General features: G+C 37.8%; 1 protein-coding gene across 5 annotated transcripts in view; it reads right to left on the reverse strand.

Moving 5' to 3' along the window:
• LOC124794828 (signal transducer and activator of transcription 5B) overlaps nucleotides 1–23178 on the reverse strand; it is a 139310-nt gene that overhangs the window by 74393 nt on the left and 41739 nt on the right. For all 5 annotated transcript variants that reach the window (XM_047258493.1, XM_047258492.1, XM_047258491.1 and 2 more), the window contains 3 exons: nucleotides 9418–9566; nucleotides 8873–8996; nucleotides 8549–8784 (listed from right to left, as the gene is read on the reverse strand). In XM_047258493.1, coding sequence (XP_047114449.1) covers nucleotides 8549–8784; nucleotides 8873–8996; nucleotides 9418–9566 — 509 coding nt within the window. The remainder of the gene's footprint in view (nucleotides 1–8548; nucleotides 8785–8872; nucleotides 8997–9417; nucleotides 9567–23178) is intronic.

Here is a 23178-nt window from a genome sequence, read left to right on the forward strand (position 1 = left end):
TTTTCATGCTGCCCCTTCATTTACTAGAGTATAATGTAAAAGTTTGGAAGTAGGTTGGGGAAGAACTTTGAGATTTTTGCTAACTACTTTTTTGAAGAATAACTTGCCTTTATATAGTAATACATATTGCAAATTATATACTAAAATTGTATGATGGATACTGCAAATCTGCTATGAAATGACAATACAGTACCATGCGGAAAGAATTTAACGACTTAGCTGACAATGAAAGAGCAAAAAATTACAACAATCTACAGACGGAATTCATTGTTCTGTACATCAAGAAGCACTTTGTGCTAAATTTGCAGGCATGGACCACATGAAGAAACTGGTGGTACGAATAGTAAAATTTCTGAAGTCACACACATTATTCCTTTGTCAGTTGCAATAGTTTTTGATGGAACTGAAAGAAGAGTATGGAGATTTTATATATTACAGCAAAGTACATTGATTAAATCACTGAGCACATTTGTAACAATTTTTCAATTTAATACCTGCTATTGCTGAATTTATAAAGGAAGAAGGAGGGCAGGATCATCTGGAATTGGATTGCAAACCAAGCATTTTAAGTAGACTTGACTGCACCATGCCTACAGTACCAAATTTCAAATTAAGAAACAACTTATTTCTCATTTGATGGGAATGCATTTAAAAAGAAAATCGCACTACAGAAGGGACAAATACTGACAAACACAGTCCATTTCCCTAAGTTCACTGGCGTTAAAGAAAATGATAGGTTTGAAGAATTCATTGTGGCCTCGAAAGAATTACAAGAATAGTTTTCTAAACGTTTTGAAGGCATTGTGCCAATCCTACATCTGTTTTCGAGCTGTCTTCTAGACCATTTGCCGTTTCAGTAGAAAGTGTCCCTGGGCATGTGCAGTGTAATTTCCATTTGAAAGGCAAATCCTTTTACATTAAAAATGTTCAGAATGTCTACATTGTTTTATTCAGAATGTCTACATTGTTTTCTTCAGATAAGTGTTTTCACGTGTCCATAATGAGGTTGTGAAAGTGCTATAACATTTCAAGCAACACGTTTGTGAAAGACCTTTTTTCGATTCTGAAACGCGGTTCAAGCCTGAATTAGTAACATGAATGACCACAGTTTGCATCATCTCAGAATTTCATTAGTTAAATTAATTCAGATGCAAAATAAATTCTATTTAACATGAAAGTTGCAATGCCTACCTCCAACAGTTACTGGCAAAGAAAAAGAATTTTATGTTTACAGTATGATTGAAGAGGATATTCACTGCAGCCAAGAGTGCATTTGTTACACACAATGAGTTTTAATAGAGTTCATCCTGCAATTATATTACAAGAACAACAGGTACAGTACCTGAAGGAAATGATTGAAGTATCTATGTCCAATAGGTAAAAATAATAAAGCAGTCAATTAACAAACATGACGCTTCATTAGGAATGGCCCTGTTGGAAGTGGTATGCCCTTGGCTTGCTCTGACCTTTGGCTGACTTATCTAGCCAGTTATGAGGGGACCTATAGCCAAACGAAGACTCTGAACCACAGCCCAGCTCGGCATTTTAAGCTTTATGAACATTGCCAGAGGTAACAGAAAAGATAAGGGACAAATAAAAATACAAGGACTGACCACAAATCCGACCACAGACCATAGTCTGACACTTAATGACTGAGCCACCGACCCACACTACTGATATTCAAAATTGTAATCAGTGACCAAATGTCACTGTACCAACCTGATGTGGAGAATAAGTGGAGGAAGAGGAGATTAGCGTTTAACGTCCCATCAACAATGAAGTCATCAAAGCCAGAGCACAAGCTCGGATTGGGGAAGAATGGAGAAGGAAAGCAACCATACCCTAACCAGGAAAACACCCCAGCATTAGACTTAAGTACTTTAGAAAAATCACAGAAAACCTAAATCAGGACGGTCTGACAAAGGTTTGAACTATTGGCCTCCCAAAAGCGAGACCTGTGTGCTAACCACTGCGCTATCCCGTTCGGTGTAGAAAATAAGTAGCAGTAGAGACGGTATAGATCACAGTTGGCAACGGTGTGCCAAACTGCACACACGCATAATGTGCTGCACACATGTACTCTGAGCCTCAGTCTGTCTCAGCACTGCTTAATACATCTTGGTTTTGCTCAGTCCTTTTTGGAACTACTTGGTACAGTGCGACATTTGATTTAGCAGCATAATGTGGCACTGTTTCTTATGGTATTTGGTGTGTCTTTTTTGTGGGCACTACTTTCTTCAGTTTGGTAGAATTGTGGCGCCAACACTGCTCATCCTTCACTATTTGTTTGTGGTATAAAGTAAGTCCACAGATCTACTTCTTACCTGCACGAAGAGAGGCTGTCTAGCAATCTATCATCATAAGCCTTTACAAATGAATGGGAATTACAGAAGAGAAAAAGTTGAATTTTCAATATCTATTATACAGTCGCACCATCAACAAGAACAACAAATTTAGTGTGGAATGGTTTTACAACACCATGCAGAAAGAATTTAAAGACTTAGTTGGCCATTAAAAACTAAAAAATTATGACTGATAAACAATTATACAGGATTCATTGTTCTGGACATCAAGAAGCATTTTGTGCTAAATTTTCAGGCATGGTGCATGTGATGAAATTGGTGGTACAAATATTATTCTGAATTTACTTGCATTATTCAACTATCATTTGCAATCATTTTTGAAGGAACTGAATGAAGAGCGTGGACACATTATATATCACTGTGAAGTACATTGGATCAGTCAAGATGAATGCCTGGAACCATTTTTCAATTTAAGACCCACTGCTGTTGAAATTCTGAAGGAGAAAGGAAAGCAGAAAAGAAAATTAGAAGATCTGAATGGATTGCAGACCTTGCATTTTAGATGATGCTGACTGCAGACTGCCCTCAGCAAGAGGTTGCAAGACTAAAAGTAACATATTTCTGCTTTTATTGAAAGTGGACACATTTAAAAAGAGTCACATTGTGGAAGGGATAACTTCTGATAAACCCTAAGCTCACTGGCATTAAGGAAAATGCAAATTTTGAAGAATTCATTAATATGGTGTTGAAAGCATTACAGGAACAGTTTTCTAAATATTTCGATGATACTGCCAATCTTACATCTGTTTTTGAGGCAATTTGCTGTTTCAGTTCAAAGTGTCCCTATGCAAGTCCAGATGAAATTCATCAATCTGCCATGTAACTCCCATTTAAAAGACCACTTCTTTCACATTAAAGCTGTCCAGGAGTTCTACAATGTTTTCCCTGGGAGGAGTTTCCTTAACGAAGTTGCAAATGTGATATCAATGTTTCGATCAACATATATGCATGAAAGGCATTTGTTCTTGTTATGAAACAAAGTAAGTTACAAATTACACAGTAACCCGAGTGATGAAAATCTGAGAAACTCTGTATGGCTGCATGCCAACTCTTTTGTACCAGACATAAAATTTATTATGTTGCCAGAACACCAAAAATGCTTAAATAATACTGAAAATTTTGCAGTTTCCCTACTTCCCTCTCAAGACTGCAATCAAGTGAGAGAGATCCACATGGGTGGAAGAGGTCCACATGCATGCAGAGTTTTTGGCTGTCCCTGGCAAAGAGGATAAACTGTGTTGATCTATGCTAAAGCAGGCACTTCAAGTGAAGTAATGTGAATTGTTGTTCTCCACTAAGTGCCAATACAACCTCAGAAATATATCTTTCACCTTCTATGGAATACACTTTCCCATCCTAAAATGTCATATCACCCAAAAGCATGGGAAATAATGTAAGAAGCAAAGTACACCTAATGTGGGACCCACAGGTGCCAAAATGCGTTACATGTAAGCATGGTCAAAGCAACAGCAGTAGTATTTTTCCAGTGTCCTTTACCATCACCCACCCTGTACTTACTCATCCCCCCCCCCCAAAAAAAAAAAAAAAATCCCTTCTTTCTTTCACCACCATATGTCGTGTGTTCAATGTCGTATGTGGAAAATGAAATGATAAATCAGTATCTAAAGATCATTACTAGATGGTATATAGTCCAAGAAAAAATTTTGAGTATCAATTTTTGCCAATAAACTTTGAAAAATGTTGTAATAGCAAAACATTAAATATTTGATTTTGTGAGTGTACATTACAAAAACACCAGAAAAGTTAAAAAGACCAAAAATCTGTGTAATAAGTTACAACCAGAATACATTTCATTTCAGGGCAAGAAGACAGTTTAAACAGTTTCTGCTGGAGCCACAAAGAGTTCTGTAAGTACTGACACAACAGCTTACTCCATTAAATTTGGACAAGGCCCTCCAGCAACACCAAACTTGAAATATTAATTATTTTACATTATTTTAACGTAGGTTACAAAGCTACCTGTTTTTATGGAGGTCTTACAACCAACCAATTACTTTAATTTTAAAAGGGTAGCAGCTAAATTAATTTTAATTTTCATATTATTCTTAATGAGCATTTTTGAATTGTACTTCCCATTTTTACATAAAAAATGTTCCTCACTTGTAACATGTTGCCCAGTCTAAGCTCATGTCTCTACCACCTATTCCTCCCAGGCCCCTCACTATGCAGAGCTTAGTTCCGAACACTAACCTGCCCATTACTTTAATGCCAACATAGCAATTCATGTCATTGGATGTTATGTGTTACACTATAATTGACCATTTGAGGTATGACATTTTTTAGACACTGTTATGTAGGTGATCATACAGTAAAACATTCAGCTCTTTTTATATATTTTTCATTTTTGTGTTTTCCAAATTTGAAGATGGCTCCGATAGCTAAAAAAATTCTTGATTATTTGTGTCTTTCCGCAACTGTGAGAGAAATAAATTAAGCGCTATAACTCATTAACAATTGTTCTGTATCTAGCATAACATCTCCACCTTTACACAGTCACTATCACTTACAGGGAGAAAAGAAGGACGTGCATTCCCAATCAGCTGAATACACCACAGCTTCATGTGTATACAGATCCAACAAAAAATGGTGGTGGAAATACTTTATGTACAATTAATCCGCCTGATCAAGACAGAGAGGAAATGGACCTATAGCAATTGTGATGGGAGTGATTTACCTAACTGAGTTTGGACACATTTGTGCACAGCTTCAGTTGAGGGAAAAAGATGTTCACACAAGTTTTATGGGTCTCTAGTCAGAATCTGTTGACTGCAGCTTGATGTATTTATAACACCTGTCATATAGAACAGATTCAAAAATAATTGCAATATTTGATGCTGAATCCACAAGTTGCCTTAAAAAAGAACTCCAAGTAAAAATAAAAACAAAACTTTACAAAATGGCTACAGCACCTTACAATCCTTATACTTTACAACATTCTTATTTTTAAAAGTTGTTGTTGTTGTTGTTGTTGTGGTCTTCAGTCCTGAGACTGGTTTGATGCAGCTCTCCTGTGCAAGCTGCTTCATCTCCCAGTACTTACTGCAACCTACATCCTTCTGAATCTGCTTAGTGTATTCATCTCTTGGTCTCCCTCTACGATTTTTACCCTCCACGCTGCCCTCCAATGCTAAATTTGTGATCCCTTGATGCCTCGAAACATGTCCTACCAACCGATCCCTTCTTCTAGTCAAGTTGTGCCACAAACTTCTCTTCTCCCCAATCCTATTCAATACCTCCTCATTAGTTATGTGATCTACCCACCTTATCTTCAGCATTCTTCTGTAGCACCACATTTCGAAAGCTTCTATTCTCTTCTTGTCCAAACTGGTTATCGTCCATGTTTCACTTCCATACATGGCTACACTCCATACAAATACTTTCAGAAACGACTTCCTGACACTTAAATCTATACTCGATGTTAACAAATTTCTCTTCTTCAGAAACGATTTCCTTGCCATTGCCAGTCTACATTTTATAGCCTCTCTACTTCGACCATCATCAGTTATTTTACTCCCTAAATAGCAAAGCTCCTTTACTACTTTAAGTGTCTCATTTCCTAATCTAATCCCCTCAGCATCACCCGATTTAATTTGACTACATTCCATTATCCTCGTTTTGCTTTTGTTGATGTTAATCTTATATCCTCCTTTCAAGACACTGTCCATTCCGTTACACTGCTCTTCCAAGTCCGTTGCTGTCTCTGACAGAATTACAATGTCATCGGCGAACCTCAAAGTTTTTACTTCTTCTCCATGAGTTTTAATACCTACTCCGAATTTTTCTGTTGTTTCCTTTACTGCTTGCTCAATATACAGATTGAATAACATGCCCCTCGACTCTTATAACTGCCATCTGGTTTCTGTACAAATTGTAAATAGCCTTTCGCTCCCTGTATTTTACCCCTGCCACCTTCAGAATTTGAAAGAGAGTATTCCAGTTAACATTGTCAAAAGCTTTCTCTAAGTCTACAAATGCTAGAAACGTAGGTTTGCCTTCCCTTAATCTTTCTTCTAAGATAAGTCGTAAGGTTAGTATTGCCTCACGTGTTCCAATATTTCTACGGAATCCAAACTGATCTTCCCCGAGGTCTGCTTCTATCAGTTTTTCCATTCGTCTGTAAAGAATTCGCGTTAGTATTTTGCAGCTGTGACTTATTAAACTGATAGTTCGGTAATTTTCACATCTGTCAACACCTGCTTTCTTTGGGATTGGAATTATTATATTCTTCTTGAAGTCTGTGGGTATTTCGCCTGCCTCATACATCTTGCTCACCAGATGGTAGAGTTTTGTCATGACTGGCTCTCCCAAGGCCATCAGTAGTTCTAATGGAATGTTGTCTACTCCCGGGGCCTTGTTTCGACTCAGATCTTTCAGTGCTCTGTCAAACTCTTCACGCAGTATCTTATCTCCCATTTCATCTTCATCTACATCCTCTTCCATTTCCATAATATTCTCCTCAAGTACATCGCCCTTGTATAAACCCTCTATATACTCCTTCCACCTTTCTGCCTTCCCTTCTTTGCTTAAAACTGGGTTGCCGTCTGAGCTCTTGATATTCATACAAGTGGTTCTCTTCTCTGCAAAGGTCTCTTTAATTTTCCTGTAGGCAGTATCTATCTTACCCCTAGTGAGACAAGCCTCTACATCCTTACATTTGTCCTCTAGCCATCCCCGCTCAGCCATTTTGCACTTCCTGTTGATCTCATTTTTGAGACGTTTGTATTCCTTTTTGCCTGCTTCATTTACTGCATTTTTATATTTTCTCCTTTCATCAATTAAATTCAATATTTCTTCTGTTACCCAAGGATTTCTATTAGCCCTCGTCTTTTTACCTACTTGATCCTCTGCTGCCTTCACTACTTCATGCCTCAGAGCTACCCATTCTTCTTCTACTGTATTTCTTTCCCCCATTCCTGTCAATTGTTCCCTTATGCTCTCCCTGAAACTATCTACAACCTCTGGTTCTTTCAGTTTATCCAGGTCCCATCTCCTTAAATTCCCGCCTTTTTGCAGTTTCTTCAGTTTCAATCTGCAGTTCATAACCAATAGGTTGTGGTCAGAGTCCACATCTGCCCCTGGAAATGTCTTACAGTTTAAAACCTGGTTCCTAAATCTCTGTCTTACCATTATGTAATCTATCTGATACCTTTTAGTATCTCCAGGATTCTTCCAGGTATACAACCTTCTTTTATGATTCTTGAACCAAGTGTTAGCTATGATTAAGTTATGCTCTGTGCAAAATTCGACCAGGCGGCTTCCTCTTTCATTTCTGTCCCCCAATCCATATTCACCTACTATGTTTCCTTCTCTCCCTTTTCCTACTGACGAATTCCAGTCACCCATGACTATTAAATTTTCATCTCCCTTCACTACCTGAATAATTTCTTTTATCTCGTCATACATTTCATCAATTTCTTCATCATCTGCAGAGCTAGTTGGCATATAAACTTGTACTACTGTAGTAGGCATGGGCTTTGTGTCTATCTTGGCCACAATAATGCATTCACTATGCTGTTTGTAGTAGCTAACGCGCACTCCCATTTTTTTATTCATTATTAAACCTACTCCTGCATTACCCCTATTTGATTTTGTGTTTATAACCCTGTAGTCACCTGACCAGAAGTCTTGTTCCTCCTGCCACCGAACTTCACTAATTCCCACTATATCTAACTTTAACCTATCCATTTCCCTTTTTAAATTTTCTAACCTACCTGCCCGATTAAGGGATCTGACATTCCACGCTCGGATCCGTAGAATGCCAGTTTTCTTTCTCCTGATAATGACGTCCTCTTGAGTAGTCCCCGCCCGGAGATCCGAATGGGGGACTATTTTACCTCCGGAATATTTTACCCAAGAGGTCGCCATCATCATTTAATCATACAGTAAAGCTGCATGTCCTCGGGAAAAATTACGGTTGTAGTTTCCCCTTGCTTTCAGCCGTTCGCAGTACCAGCACAGCAAGGCCGTTTTGGTTAATGTTACAAGGCCAGATCAGTCAATCATCCAGGCTGTTGCCCCTGCAACTACTGAATAGGCTGCTGCCCCTCTTCAGGAACCACATGTTTGTCTGGCCTCTCAGCAGATACCCCTCCGTTGTGGTTTCTAAAAGTATAGGCAAATATATACCTGTGAGAAACTTTTTGAGACTGTGACAAAGTATTTACCTGAAGGCTTTTTCTGCAAGAAATCTGAGATTCTCTTCTGTCAAAAAACGCCCTGTAGCTGCTTTGAATTTCATATTGAGAGCATCTGAAACTTTTGACCATGGTACTTTATCTGGTACTGCAAATGGTATTCTTCCAGGTTCAGCAAAAGCATTGTCCCAAGTAACAGTAGCATGTGCATGAGGTTCTTGATTGCCGTGAACAATCACAACAACAGGTAGCGAAAGAGTCCACACCTAAACATGACATAAAATTTACGAATATGTAAGCAAAAATATGTAACAGAACCAAAGACAAGTAGCATAGCTGTGTATGTCATAGTACCTGGAATACAAGCTCTCCACCACCAACTGAGAACTGTGACTGGAAAAGCAATGAGAACTTTTCATCCATTACAGATTCTGTACCTTTCTTCTCCGCACGTTTTATTTTTTTAAGCTGCATATTTCTAAACAAAAGAATGATGAATTTTCTGTTAGTGAACAAAATTATAATCAAAACTATGTAGCTGGTATTGTTCAAATTAAATAATTTTGTAACTGACAGGATGCGGAGTTGAGGAGCAGTGTTGTTGACTTGCAGCCAGCCACTCATAACAAGGCTTTGTATGACCTCCAAATTAGACAACACAGCAAGCAAATGGCACTCAAGAAACAACTATGATTGGCTGGCAGCAAACCCCTGCCACTCGGCTCAGTGAAACGTCATTTACGAAGTTATTTTAATGAAAATTTATTTGGTACTGTCCAAAACTACTTCTAAAGTAATATACAGAAAGATGCCACCATAAATGTAACATTTCATTATGGAAAACAAAGTGAATGATTTCACTATTCTTACTCGTAACGGATCTCTTAAACTGCTCCTACCTGAAGCTGACAGAAAGTTGTCTCGTAGCCTGATGGTACTCCATGGTACCAGTGTTGTTCAGAATTTCACCACTAGCATCACCTTTTGAAACTTTATCACTTTTTAAAAGTGCATTGGCTTGTGCTTCACTTATTATTGTCACCCTCACCTTCAAAAAAGTTACAGTGTTAATTTAAAGAAAAATCTATTTGCAGAAATAACTGGAATACTGCATGCAAATGAAACAGAAGAAAATGCACCCCCCCCCCCCCCCCACACACACACACACACACAAAACCAGAGAGACAGATATTTTAAAGTGACTAATAGATGTACAATAGTAACCACACAGCTGCAAAGAAATGTACAAGGATCAAAATGGTAACAAAGTAGAAGAAAAATGGCAAAAGCAAATCATTTCCCCAAAGGGAGCCAGTGCCACACAGACACTACGCAAAATGAAGAAACGTGAAAGCTGCAAACGATAATCTGTTGACTACGACACTCACATTTACATACAGAATGAGCAGAGGAGACGGTAAAAAGATTGCCAGCTGAAAACTTTCCATAAATGTTCAAAGGAGAGATAAGTAATTATGTTTATTAAAGGGCATCTTCTAAATACCATGAGCTGCACTTGAAATGTTTATTTGCCAAACTGGTGTATACCAGCTGTATACCAGTTTAGCAAATAAAGATTTCAAGTACAGCACATACTGTTCAGATGATGTCCCTTACTAAATATCTTAAAGTTGTGGAGCACCAAGCATTCAAGATTGTTACAATAATAATAAATATGAGTAAGGATAACATAACAACAGAATATATCTGTAAATGAAAAAATTAAAAAAGAAACAAGTCATTTATAAGACAGTTTAAGAGGCGAACACAAAATAACACATACAAATAATGAAACAAACAGAATGTAACTGACACAATTTAGGGTCCATAATTTTTGGTAACAAACACAGGGAATTTCATTTGAATTTATACTGTATGCAGCAGAAATACTCTAATGATAATGAATGGTCACAATATCAGCTGTAAACAGTATGTGGTGGAGACCAATATGCAAAGCCATCATCAAGGTCGATTTGACCACCACAGTGCAATACTATGCATGGTCTTATTGGAGACAGTACGTCCCTGTTTCCTCCAACCTTTGAAACCGACTTACCCAGGAGGAGTTAATAGTTTAATATGGAATCCGAATAACAGTGTAATTTACTATTTTGCATACATGCAAGTGACTGCCAGAGATGAAAAAGGCAAAAAAATTCTCGGATCAACTGAGAATTGAACAAGGGACTTTACATTTACCCACTTATGAGCCAATAAAAGCCTCATTACACACCCCTGAAACTTGCCTGTGGCTCCCATAGTACTGAATGACAACTTCCTGTCCAGGATAATCCACTGAATCTCATCAATTGAGAGAACCTTATCCAACTGCACATTGGGCTGTATACTACTTTCATAATAAGCAACATTTTGTTTTCCCCTATTAAATCGATGGTTATAAAGTGCTTGAACTCTCTCAGAAGCATTTGCTCAAGGAATGAAATTATAGGGAACACACAAGTAAAGGATACTTTAATCTGCATACATATTGCATGACATAGGATATAACTTTGTGGGGTCTTTATCACTGTCTTTCTTATGCACAAACTTGTCAATGGATTACAATCAGCAGTCGCCCGCACATGCTCTTGTTTAACTACAAAGTTAGTATGTATAACACCTAACCCAAGAGCCTCAAACACATTTTTTTAAAATAAAATAAACATCAGTAGTATAATGAAGTATTTTGCTTAAAAAAATTATATGAAAGGTAACATCACACCCTTCAATCTGAAACTTATAAAAGTAACAGTAGCCTGATTGCTGTAGAAGCTTAGAAAAGAAATGCATTCCTATTAACCTTGAACGGAAACACAGAAGAGTGACAATATACAGTGGTAATGTAACAACAATGAGAAACAAACAAAACAAGACTTCTCAGATATCAAGAAAAGTATTTCAGTAGAAAAAGTAATCCACCACAATGGGGATACCTGGAGTATTACATGGAGTGAAATGTAAGGAGCAGGTGTACATAAAGGACAAAAACAGCAGAACAAAGTCCGTAAAATATACAGAATCATGAAATAGTGTTGAGAAGTGAGATATGATTGAAAGGGAAGCAGAAGGAGAGAAACCTACAGAACACACAAACAGTTTAAATTAGCATTCCATTCCATTCTCCCTTACACTGCAGTGTCTTTCTTTGACCAGGATTGATAGTGATTTTTCCATCTAATGATAAACTTACAAGACGACTACTTTTCTACATTAAAAAAAAGGAAATATCTGGTTATAAAGACTTGACATTTAGTGATGTTTTGTTTGGATTTTTGGATCTGCTCCACCTTTTTGTTTTAAGATCATTTATGTGTCTTCCACTTCAAAAAATATTAGTAGCCTAAGTGTCAAAGAAAGCCAGCTGAAACAAAAAGCTATATGATGCGATATAAGAGAGTGATGCAATGACACAGATCATCAGGAATAGAGGCAACTCTCATTAGTAATGAAACACCAAGCCGATTCAATCAGTCTACATATCAGTCATTCTATTCAGGGAGAACAAGGTGTCATCAGTCTGGATTCAATACATTCAGTGTATCATTTATGAATTTGCTGAATTATACAGAAATGTGAAGGACATAGGGCTCACAGCATTATACATAGAACCCAAGTTTTTTTTATGACAACGGACAGTCTCTCAAAACTTGAAAATCCAATGGAGTTCCCACAGAATGATGAAATCCTCACAATGTGCTACTGTACACTGACTGACACAACGATTTTGTGTATCTGTAACACATCTGACAAAGCACTATGGCAATGTCGTATTAGATTAGGAATCCCAAATTAATGGTTTTATGAACATTGAGTTTGAATGTAAGTGTATTTAGAAAACTCTTTTCAAGTGCAAAATTAGCTCATATTATGTGTATTTTCATTTACAGGCTGAAATTAAAACATTTAGTTTCCCACACAAAAAGAAGTATGTAAGTGACAGTTGAAGAAACTCATCCTTTTGAACCTCTCTTTCTCTTATCTCACAGCACTTGCAAGAGTGGCATGTTTGCATGCTGTTACGAACTAAGCATGTACATCTAATAATTTAGCTGCTGTAGATGTCACAGCGCTAGTCACTGTTTTGTAACATGTTTTATCTTGCTCCTCCTAGTTAGTTAAAAGGTCATACTTTACTATCACCTCTGCATAATAGCAAAATTGTTTTGTACTTTCATACAAAATCATTTCTGTGTTGCTAACAATTGCAAATGTACCTCCTTTCTTGTCAGAATCGAAAGCTATGTTTTCTGCTATTATATCTTGTGTTCTACTGCACAACTTCTTAGCTGCATCATGTGTAACAATTCTCAAAACACCCCCCCCCCCCCCCCTCTTTCTCTCCCGCACACAGACACACATTTTAGAGAGAGAGAGAGAGAGAGAGAGAGAGAGAAGGAGTTTTTAGTTTTCAGCTCTGAAGATGCACTTCACTGTCAATTCCTGTAATGGTGTGTGCATAAGATAGGTGGTGGTGGCACAATGCACAGTGGTGGCAAGGAACAGCCAACAGCATCATTCTGCAGTATCTGTTTGTAGCATGCACTTTGGGGTTAGTGTAGAACTTTTAGTGTTGATTTCCATATTAGTTTGGGTATGATAAAGGTAAATAGTCACTGTAGTGTTCATTATGAGTGCCCCTGGCCTAAAGCAAAAACAAGACATGTATTTCTATACGAAATGACAAACTGTTTTCTGAGCATATACATGTTTGAAGGGAGAGTCAGAAACAGAAACACCAGCCCTGTGTGGACCTTACCCCAGCATTGTCAGTTACAGGAGTAGGCAATGGTTGGAGTGTAAGGCATGGGACAGAGACGAAGACCACACTGGCAAAGCCACAAAGCATGCTCCATCTCTCTTCATGCAGATGCATTACACAGCAGCCTTCTTAGTCACATACCATTATAGATGTCTGTGTACTACTCAATGCCACTTCTAACTAAAAAGGAGAGGTACAAGGGTTGTTTCACAAGTAAGGTTCCCAACTCTGTACCCTTACCATGCACGGTGCAATGCGAAATCTGGCAACACCACCATGTTCGCTGGATCCCCCACCACAGATTCCAACAACCAGCGTGGCCCTGCAATGGTCAGTACCGGCCTGACAGCCATAAGCAATGGAGCCCGTCGTCACCGCCACGTGTGAAATTTGTGCGGTCATCCAATTTTTGCATGCAAGAAAGTTATCACCTGTAGAAATTCATCGACAATTGAGTGAAGTGTATGGGGAAACATGATAAACATTCAACATGTCCGCAAATGGTGTAGAGAGTTTGCCAACGGCCATATGGACGTCCACGACTAATAACGAAGTGGGAGGCCGTCGATCTACGATGAAGTTGTGGCAAAAGTTGAGCAAATCCTGTTCAAAGATCGGTGAATCACCATGCGGCAACTGGCTGCTCAAATTTCTGAGGCTTCTGAAGCTTCAATTGACAGGATATTGAATGAAAAGCTAGGCTACCACAAGGTGTGTGCACGCTGGGTGCCGCACATGCTTTCAGAAGTCCACAAACAGCAGCGGATAGACTGCTTGTAAGTTCTGGAGTGAATGCGATGAGAATAAGGAAGACTTCCTTGATTCTATTGTTACGAGGGATGAATCGTGGTGCCATTACGTTACTCCGGAAGCAAAACAACAATCGCACCAATGGAAATACACCGAATCGACACCACCAAAGAAGTTTAAACAGCAGCTGTCAGCAGGAAAAATCACAACATCGGTGTTTTGGGACCAGCGTGGTGTACTGCTCATTGATTTTATGCCTAGAGGGACCACCATAAACTCTACAGGTTATTGCGAGTCCTTGAAAAAGCTCAGATGGGCAATCCAAAATCGTTGTAGGGGAAAACTCAGCAAAGGCGTAAGGCCTGTCCACATGTGTCACAACAAACGAAGGAGTTAATCGAGAAATATGGCTGGGATGTCATTGACCACCCCTCCCTTACAGCCCCGATTTGGCACCCAACGATTTCCATCCGCTTCTGAAATTGAAGGAGCACCTAGGTGGTCTACAATTCCAGACGGTGAAGGAGTTGCAAGAAGAAGTTTCCAAGTTCCTCAACGGGTGGGCGGCGGAGTTCTTTGGGGTGGTAATGCAAAAGTGGATTACTCGACAGAAAAAAATGCATAGAAAAAAATGGGGACTATGTGGAAAAATAGCTTAAAGATCAATGTTTCCAAGGGTGTGATCGTTTTTTCAAATAAAAAATTCCTTGTGTCTAAAAAAAATATGGGAACCTTATTTTTGAAACAACCATCGTATCTTCACATACACAATCATAACAACTTTTGTGGGCAGTGCCAAAATTATTCATTAAGATATGAATATTATAATTACAATACACATAAAAGTAGTAGTATTGCATGTGATACTCAAGAACTGTATCTTCTGTTTCACTTCATTTATCATATGGTGTTAGTCTAGGTCTGAATAATATGCAATTATAGAGCTTTTGGTGGAAATTAAGTGAAATGAATACATAAGCTTCCTGTCATATTTCCAAGTTGTTATCAACAACATTGTTCTCAGTTTCAGCCTTATATTGATTGACAAGTGTGGATAAGGAAGAAGGGATAGAGTTTAATATCCCAATCCAGTTAAGAGCATTACAGATGGAGTACATGCTTGGATTACAGAAGAATGGGAGAGGAGGGAGGGTGGGGGTGGAATCAGCTGTGGATCTGTTGAAGGAATCATCTTGGCATTTACTTATTATTTATAAAACCATAGAGTACCTGAATCAGGGTGACTAAACATGGATTTCAATTTGATTCTTACCAAATACAATTGAGAAAGATATTTGGTGGACAAATAATAATTTAAGAACCTGAAGTTAATAAAAGCTCACAAGAAAGCACACTGTGGAAGATAATTGCTAACAGAAACTGGAACTGACTGGGAGAGAGGAAAAACAATGCTCAATGCAATAAATTGACACTGATGAGAATAAAACTGGATATGAAAGAGAGAGGAACTTCAAAATGACTATATTTCAGATAAGTCAAAATTATTTTTAGTGTGAATGGTAGTGTCCTGCTTTAGTATTACAGGTATTCAGAGGGTTAAAATTCATGAAACATTTTTTACTTACACTCAAAGTCTATTTGTCAATCAATATAACTTACTATGAAATGTGTCATAGTTTTTAGATTTAAGACTGGTATCTACAAAGTCACTGCTTGTGATTTTAATACAAGATGTGTGGGTATCCATCTATCTATCTATCTATGTCCGGATCCTGCTCCAGCTACTGCCAGGTCTGGGTGCTGACAAGTTCTCTCCATTTGGCACGGTGCTCCCACCACTTTTCTTCCTCCACTTGCTGACGGGTCACAGCTCTCCTTTCTACAGATATTCTCACTCCCGTTTTCCACTGTGTTCCTGGGCGCCCTCTAGGTCTTTTTCCATCCATCTTTAGTTCTTCCATAATTTTGGGGAGTCTACCCACACATCCTCTTAACATGCCCGTACCATCTTAATCTCTTTTTTTTCCAATTTCTTCTCTCATACTTTTTTGTTTACGGTCCTTTCTAATACCTATATTCCTTACTCTGTCCATTCTTTTTTTTTAACCCTTAACTGCTCTGAGAAATTTCATTTCCCCTGCTTGCAGTCTGCTCCAGTCCCTTTCTGTCATCGTCCATAGGTGACAACTGGGAAGTAATAACCCTTATGCATAAGGAGTTTTGCTTTTTCTGAAACTTCCTTATTCCAAATCAGGTGTTTTATTGTTTCGTAGAAATTGCCTCCCTTCTGTAACCTCCTATTAATTTCATTGGTTATTCTTCCATACTCCCTACATAAGTGGAACTGTCTACCACTTTGAAGGGTTCTCCATTCAAAGTAATATTTCCGTTGATCCCTTTGTCTCTTCGAAATACCATTACTTCACTCTTACCTTTATTTATTCCTAACCCATACTTTTTCATTATTTCCTTCCACGCATCAAGTTAAAACTGTACATCTACCTCTTTATCGCCCCATATTACCACATCATATGCAGAAATCATCTTTTTGTCTTTTTCTTTTACTATATCTTTAACTGCCTATTCATTCCCTCCATCACAACATTAAAAAGTGCAGGAGATAGAATACTTCCTTGTTTAAGTCCCTGTCTTATTTCGAAGTATTCAAAGTTCCCCAATGGTGTTCTAATTCTACAATTGTGTCCTCTGTACATTATCTTTATTACATTAATGTGTCTTCTTCATTTCTTCCCAGACTCTTTCCCTGTTAACTGAGTCATATGCCTTTTCTATGTCTATAAAAACTATTATCGCCCTTTTGTTATACTCCCAACTTTTTTCCATCAGTTGATGGATAGAAAATATCAGGTTGACTGTGCTTCTTCCTTTCCTAAATCCATGCTCCTTTTCTATCTTTTCACTTATTTGATTTAGTAAAATTCTTTCAAAAATCTTGGCTGTATGACTCATAAGGGTTATTCCTCTGTAGTTTTTACAAAGTCTATTATTGCCTTTTTTGAAGATGGGAACAATGTCTCCTCTTCTCCAATATCAGGTATTGTACTATTTCTCCACACACTTGATAGTACTCTATACAGCCACTGCATTCCCACTGGACCAGCTGCTCTCATCATGTCCACTGATACTTCATCAGGTCCTGAGGCTCCCCCCCCCCCCCCATTCATCTTCTTCACAGCTATTTCCATTTCTTCCCGTGTCATTTGTCCTAATTGTGCTTCCCAATTTCTCCATCATTTATTGTTTCCTCGTGTACCTGCTTCTCAGCATTTAACAGTTTCTTAAAATTATCTTTCCAGAGATATTTTATATTCCCTGGATCTCCAATCACAGTGCCATCCTCTGTTTCCATCTTTACTGATACTTCAGATGCCTTCCTTTTATGTTTCATCATTTTATAGAACATTTCCTTATTCCTCTTCACATCTTCAAGTTCCCGTTTTTTTAGCCCATTTCTTTGCTGTTTCCACTATTTCTTTGCACTTCTTCTTTTCCTCTATATATGTTTTATGGTCCTTGTCAGTTTTAGTTTTCCACCACTTTCTCCATGCTCCATTTTTTTTCTTCTAACTGCTTGGATTGTGGTATCATCATGTGTGGGTATAAGTTTGTTTAATGTTATTTTGTGGTATTTGGGGGACTCACAGTAAGAACAAATAATTCACTTTTGGTTTTATAAAATTACAATCTGCCAAAACATGCATTAAGTGAAATACCACAGGACAGGGAACATTTGGGTGGGGTGGGGGAGAGGGGGGGGGGGAACTTGGAAAGTTGTGGTAAGTTCTATGGGACCAAACTGCTGAGATCATTGGTTCCTAAGCTTACACACTACCTAATCTAACTGAAGCCAACTTACGCTAAAGACAACACACACACACACACACACACACACACACACACACACACACACACTCGAACCTCCGACGGGAGCAGCTGCGCGAACCATGACAAGGCACCTCAGACCCCGGGTGGCAATCAGATTGGAATCAATAACACTATGGGAACCAGAGAAGCCTTATTTGCAGTGAGTATTTTGATACAAAAATGCCTACATATGAATCAAGATGCAGTGCTGGAGCTCACTGATTATGAAAATGCTTCTCACAAAAATGAGACATGATAACTTTAGGAGTCTATTGGATGAAAATGAAATAGACCAGCAGTACATTCGAATAATTAAAAACTTTTACTGGCAACAGACTGCTATTATCAGTTGCAACAAAGAAACATTAGAAGATATTAAGAAAATGCAAGGAGTAACACAAGTGTGTGTTCTGTCAACATTCATATTTAACTATTGTTTGGATTATTATTAACACCATATTCACTGAAAGAGTATCAAAATATAAATATCTCAGCACTTAAATCAATAGTAAATTTGACCTGACCCAGGAAATTGACAGAAGACTTGAATAAGCTAGAGTTGCCTTTTTTAAGATGAGATGTTTTCCACCAACTGTATTTTAAATTTGCAACTTAGATTCCAACTGATTAAATGTTACGTAATCCCAGTACTCTTGCATGTAATAAAGACATGAGCAATTAATAAGGCAACAATGAAGAAGATTGAGCCATTCAAGATGTGGTTATATCGATGAGTTTTAAAAATACCCAGGACGCAAAGAATTACCAATGAAAAAATTCTAAAATGAATCAATAAGAACAAGAAAATGAAGAACACATCATGGAGAAAAGTACAATATTTTTAAGACTCATAATGCAAGGATAAGTTATACGGAAAATATCAGCAGGAAGAAGTGTACATCATGGCTACAGACTCTGAGAGAGTGATTCAGATGCACTTCCCCACAGCTGTTTATGTCCACAAGGTCACGATAATGAAAACATCCTATAAACAAAGAAAGTGCCTTAAGGGGATATGGAATCGCCTATCCCTGCAATGTTAAAATATGCCTACTATAGGCAACATTTTCTCACAAACTTTTGGAGACAGAGAGATAAAAATTTTTACTGTACGTGCATTGATTTGTTATAACAATACTGAAACAACAGTTTATTGTCAAAGTATTTTCTTACAGAGAGATTTTATATTTATTTTTAAGTAAATTTTTTTCCATCACTTTCTACTAGATTATCACCCCTAAGTCTTTTGTAAATCAAGTAATTAAAAAAATTGTTGTTTCCGCGTGTAAAAGAAACCCATGTGACTATGTCATAAAAATGTCAGGCTTCTAGGTTCACCAGTACCTGAGATAATGTTTCTAGAAGAAGTAAAAAGCAAACTTACGGGAAACGGAGAAAGAAGACTAAAACATTGCTGATCCATAGTTAATACCCCCTTCACAGTCTTCATAATCATCTTCAAGTCTTCTTGTGGCACCCCTCTGCACCTGTCTTGCTTATTTCACTAATGTCTTGATTATATTGTCAACATGCCTTAGTCTGTGCTGATCTAAAGTCAACATAGCACGTACTGTGCAGGAAACAACATGCAAATTCAACTTTTGAAGGACCTGGCATTTAGTTATATTCCCAAGATTGAAGGTTGCCACAGCATCAGACATACCAAAATGTAGTGTATTAATTCCGACAAACACTGTTTTTGGGAGACGATGCCATATAACACTATTCAAGCACTCATTGGGGGTTCTGCGTTTTTCCACGAAGACATTTCATCAGAAGACTTCTGTCAACCAGATCTCTGAAAATGGGCTTTATTTCTTCCATGATGGCTAATGGTAGACTGTGGTGGTGAATGTATTTCTCTCCAGTTGCTAGCCCCCAATTGTATCTACACCAGCTTTGGGGCACAAACCATGTTCTGGATGCTCATCTGTGGATGCGGTGTGGAAATACAATGCCCATATAACTTTCCTCATTTCTTCAAGATTGCCTGTATTTTGCCTGATTGCAAGGCCATAGCAATTCTGAATGTGGTCTATTATGGAATCAGTCAATCTTCCTTTGCCATGAAAGGCTTTCCCATCATCTAGTTTTTTCCCCTTTCATAACTGAACTTATTTTAACCTTCTCAGCCTGGCTCCCATTCTCTTCTGCACATGTCCTATACTTCCAAGTTTGCTTATATTTACACTGTTCCCATATGCTTTGCTTTCCAAAACTTCTTTGAATGTTTTAGAGTCACCATCTCCCAGATACTTGACATAGCTAACATTATACCACTCTGAAGAGCGTCGAAAAATTTTTTTCACCACAGCAACCTCCATGCCACCACTACTACCATAATAATCAGCAACAGAGTAATCACTATGTTCATTTTTCAGCCTGTCTATGCATCTACAGTATTTTGACATTATTGCAACATCAATAACTTTGCCAGTGTCAACACTAGTTGCTGTTACACCATTTTTGGAGGTGTGGCCCCTTTTTTGCCATGTGCCATCAAAAGCTATGAGAGGTCACGATTGCCATCATTTTATTTCACTACTTCTTCCACAGCTCATTGCATTGACTTCTGTGCTACATCTTCAACTGCAGCTCCTAGTACATAGTTGTAACCATCAAACTTTGAAGGTACACTTTGAAGATTTAGAACACAACATAGCATATCACCAGCTGCTTTACCCTTACCAATTGCTCGCAATCCATAAACTAACCTAATATTTACACTACAAAGTTCAGTTTTCTTGTATCCATTATTTACAGTTACTGAAGCAGAACTTGGAAACTTACAGCTGTACTTACAAACATTGCATAATAAGTTAAACTGGGCAGCCAGGCCAACATGGGATTCTACTTTCAGAGAAACGTTTCCTTGACTTTTTTTGCAGCACACACTGTTTTCAAGAGCTTTGCACAATATACTCGTATCAATGAGTTCAAAAACTTCTTTCCCTTTATCAAGTAAATTATATTTCTCTCCCAAATCTCTTGGTTTTTTGTGAGAAGCACTGTTTTCATTTGGAGTAAGTTCATTCGGCAAATCAGTAGTAAGTGGACTCTCATTTTCCAACAGTGATGATGATGAACTGCTTTGCTTTGCTAATGAATCATCATTTCTTTTCTTTTGCCAGTTCACACACTTTTTAAACACTTTTGCTCTACCTCTAAGCATTTTCACTATGAAAAATGAAGCATTAATACAAAATAACTCGACAACAACTTTCATATAGCACACTGTTTACAAACAATCCCGTCACAAAGTCAAAGAGTAATTTGAGGAAACCAGAGGGGAAACATTTTCGGACAAATAGTTTCTAAAGAGTCGCTGCAAAGTGGGATATTTGAATTCAAGTCATATAAATGTACTGCCAAAAAGTTTATGGTCAACCATGAGAGACCTGTATAACTAATGCACAATACCCGATCTCACAAATCCATAAAAATAAAATTGTTAATTCTAGTAGAGCTAGGCATGATACGTCATTTTAAAGAGGGAACTTGGCGGAATATAATACGTCAATAAAACCAAAATCTTTTTTTTTTTTTTTTTTTTTAACCCAAAATCCGATTCCGGATCCCCTTAAGGAGAAGATTGTGAACTCGCAGATGACTTCATTTTTGCTTACAAATCTCCCAAAAAATATTTGAGTATATCCAGCTATTCTTTTTTTCTTTATGAACCTAACTTGAACACTTGTATCAAAATTGATTTGATTTGTTGTAATGATGCGCAGTATTTCCCATGAACAGCAAGTTATATCTATTGACTGAGTAAGGGATATTTACCACAATGTAAGAAATATTGCTTTCTACAACCAAGCAACAATAGGCAGACTGATATCTCAAATCCATCTGATATTCAAGACAAACAGGGAACGAAATGGGTGACTGCATGGTTTTATGTCACAAACACAAAACAACCACTCACTTGCCACTATCCCTGAAAAAGTGGGGTGGCTGGTGTGTCTTAAAGACAAAGATAGTCATACCATAGGAGTAATTGCATTAGAAGGGTGCCTGTATACAGCAAGACTGACATATGGCTCCTGAAGAAGGGCAACAGAATTTTCAGTAATTACAGGGGACAACAGTCTGGAAGATTGACTGGTATCTCCTCATAACATCAGAGACACGGGGTTACCATGATTGTATTGGTATTGGAACTCAACTGAAAGCAAGGGGAAACTACAGCCATTAAATTTACCAAGTACATGTAACTTTACTGTACAGTCTAATGTTGACCTCCTATACGGTAAAATAACCCCCCCTCCCTCCTTTTCCCCCTCCCAATTATGTGTATTTCCAGCCAGGGGCTATTCAGAAGGACGTCATCAGAAAATGAAATTCTGTGGGTCGGAGTGTAGAATCTTTTGGTCATGCAGATACATTAGAGAACATGAAGAGGGAATGAGCAATCTGAAGTAGGTGAAACTTGTGAAATGAAACGGCGGGACAAACAGAATTTTTGGCCATGATCAACACACAAATACGGATAGCTTAACTATAGTAACCCAACAACTCACCCTAATAGTACAAATATATATGCCTAATAACTGCAGATGATGAAGAGATTGTAAAAAAATGTTTGACAACATAAAAGAAATTATTCAGTATATGAAGCGAGCCAGCTGCAGGAAAAAGAAGAAAAGGATAAATTGCAGAACAATATGGACAGCAGAAACAAATGAAATGAGAAGCCACCTCACACAATTTTGCACAAAGTATAATTTAATCATTGCAAACATTTGGTTTCAAACTATAACAAAAGATTATATACTTGGAAGCGAATGGGAGATACCAGAGGATGAATATGGGACCTGGACAAGTTCCAACAATAAGAGCTTACTGAGAATTTAAAACAGAACATTGGGGAATGACTAACTGAAATACGCAAAACAAATACAAGAAAAGATGAGTGGGCATCTTTGAGGGAAGAAATAATGAAGGTGGCAGAGGAACAGTTGAGCAAAGGTAGAATGCCTATTACATATTCTTGGATATTTACGTGAGATTTTAAATTTGACTGATGAAAGGTGGAAACAGAAAAACGTACTAAATGAAATAGGCAAAAGGGAACACAGGTGCCTAAAAAAAAAGTAAAATTTGCTACAAATAGTCTTGCGATCAAGACCTTTTTTAGCAAATTTTATTGATGTACCTGAGATCAATGTTTTCCTAGAACAATATTCCCGAAAATATCTAAAAAATAAATTTACAGACGGTGCAAACTGGCAAAGCAAGAAAGGCTAGAGTAGAAATACTAGACTATACAAGCACACACTAATACAGGAAATATGTATATTGC

This window comes from Schistocerca piceifrons, chromosome 4 (assembly GCF_021461385.2).
Source record: "Schistocerca piceifrons isolate TAMUIC-IGC-003096 chromosome 4, iqSchPice1.1, whole genome shotgun sequence".
In the NCBI taxonomy this organism is placed as follows: Eukaryota; Metazoa; Arthropoda; class Insecta; order Orthoptera; family Acrididae; genus Schistocerca; species Schistocerca piceifrons.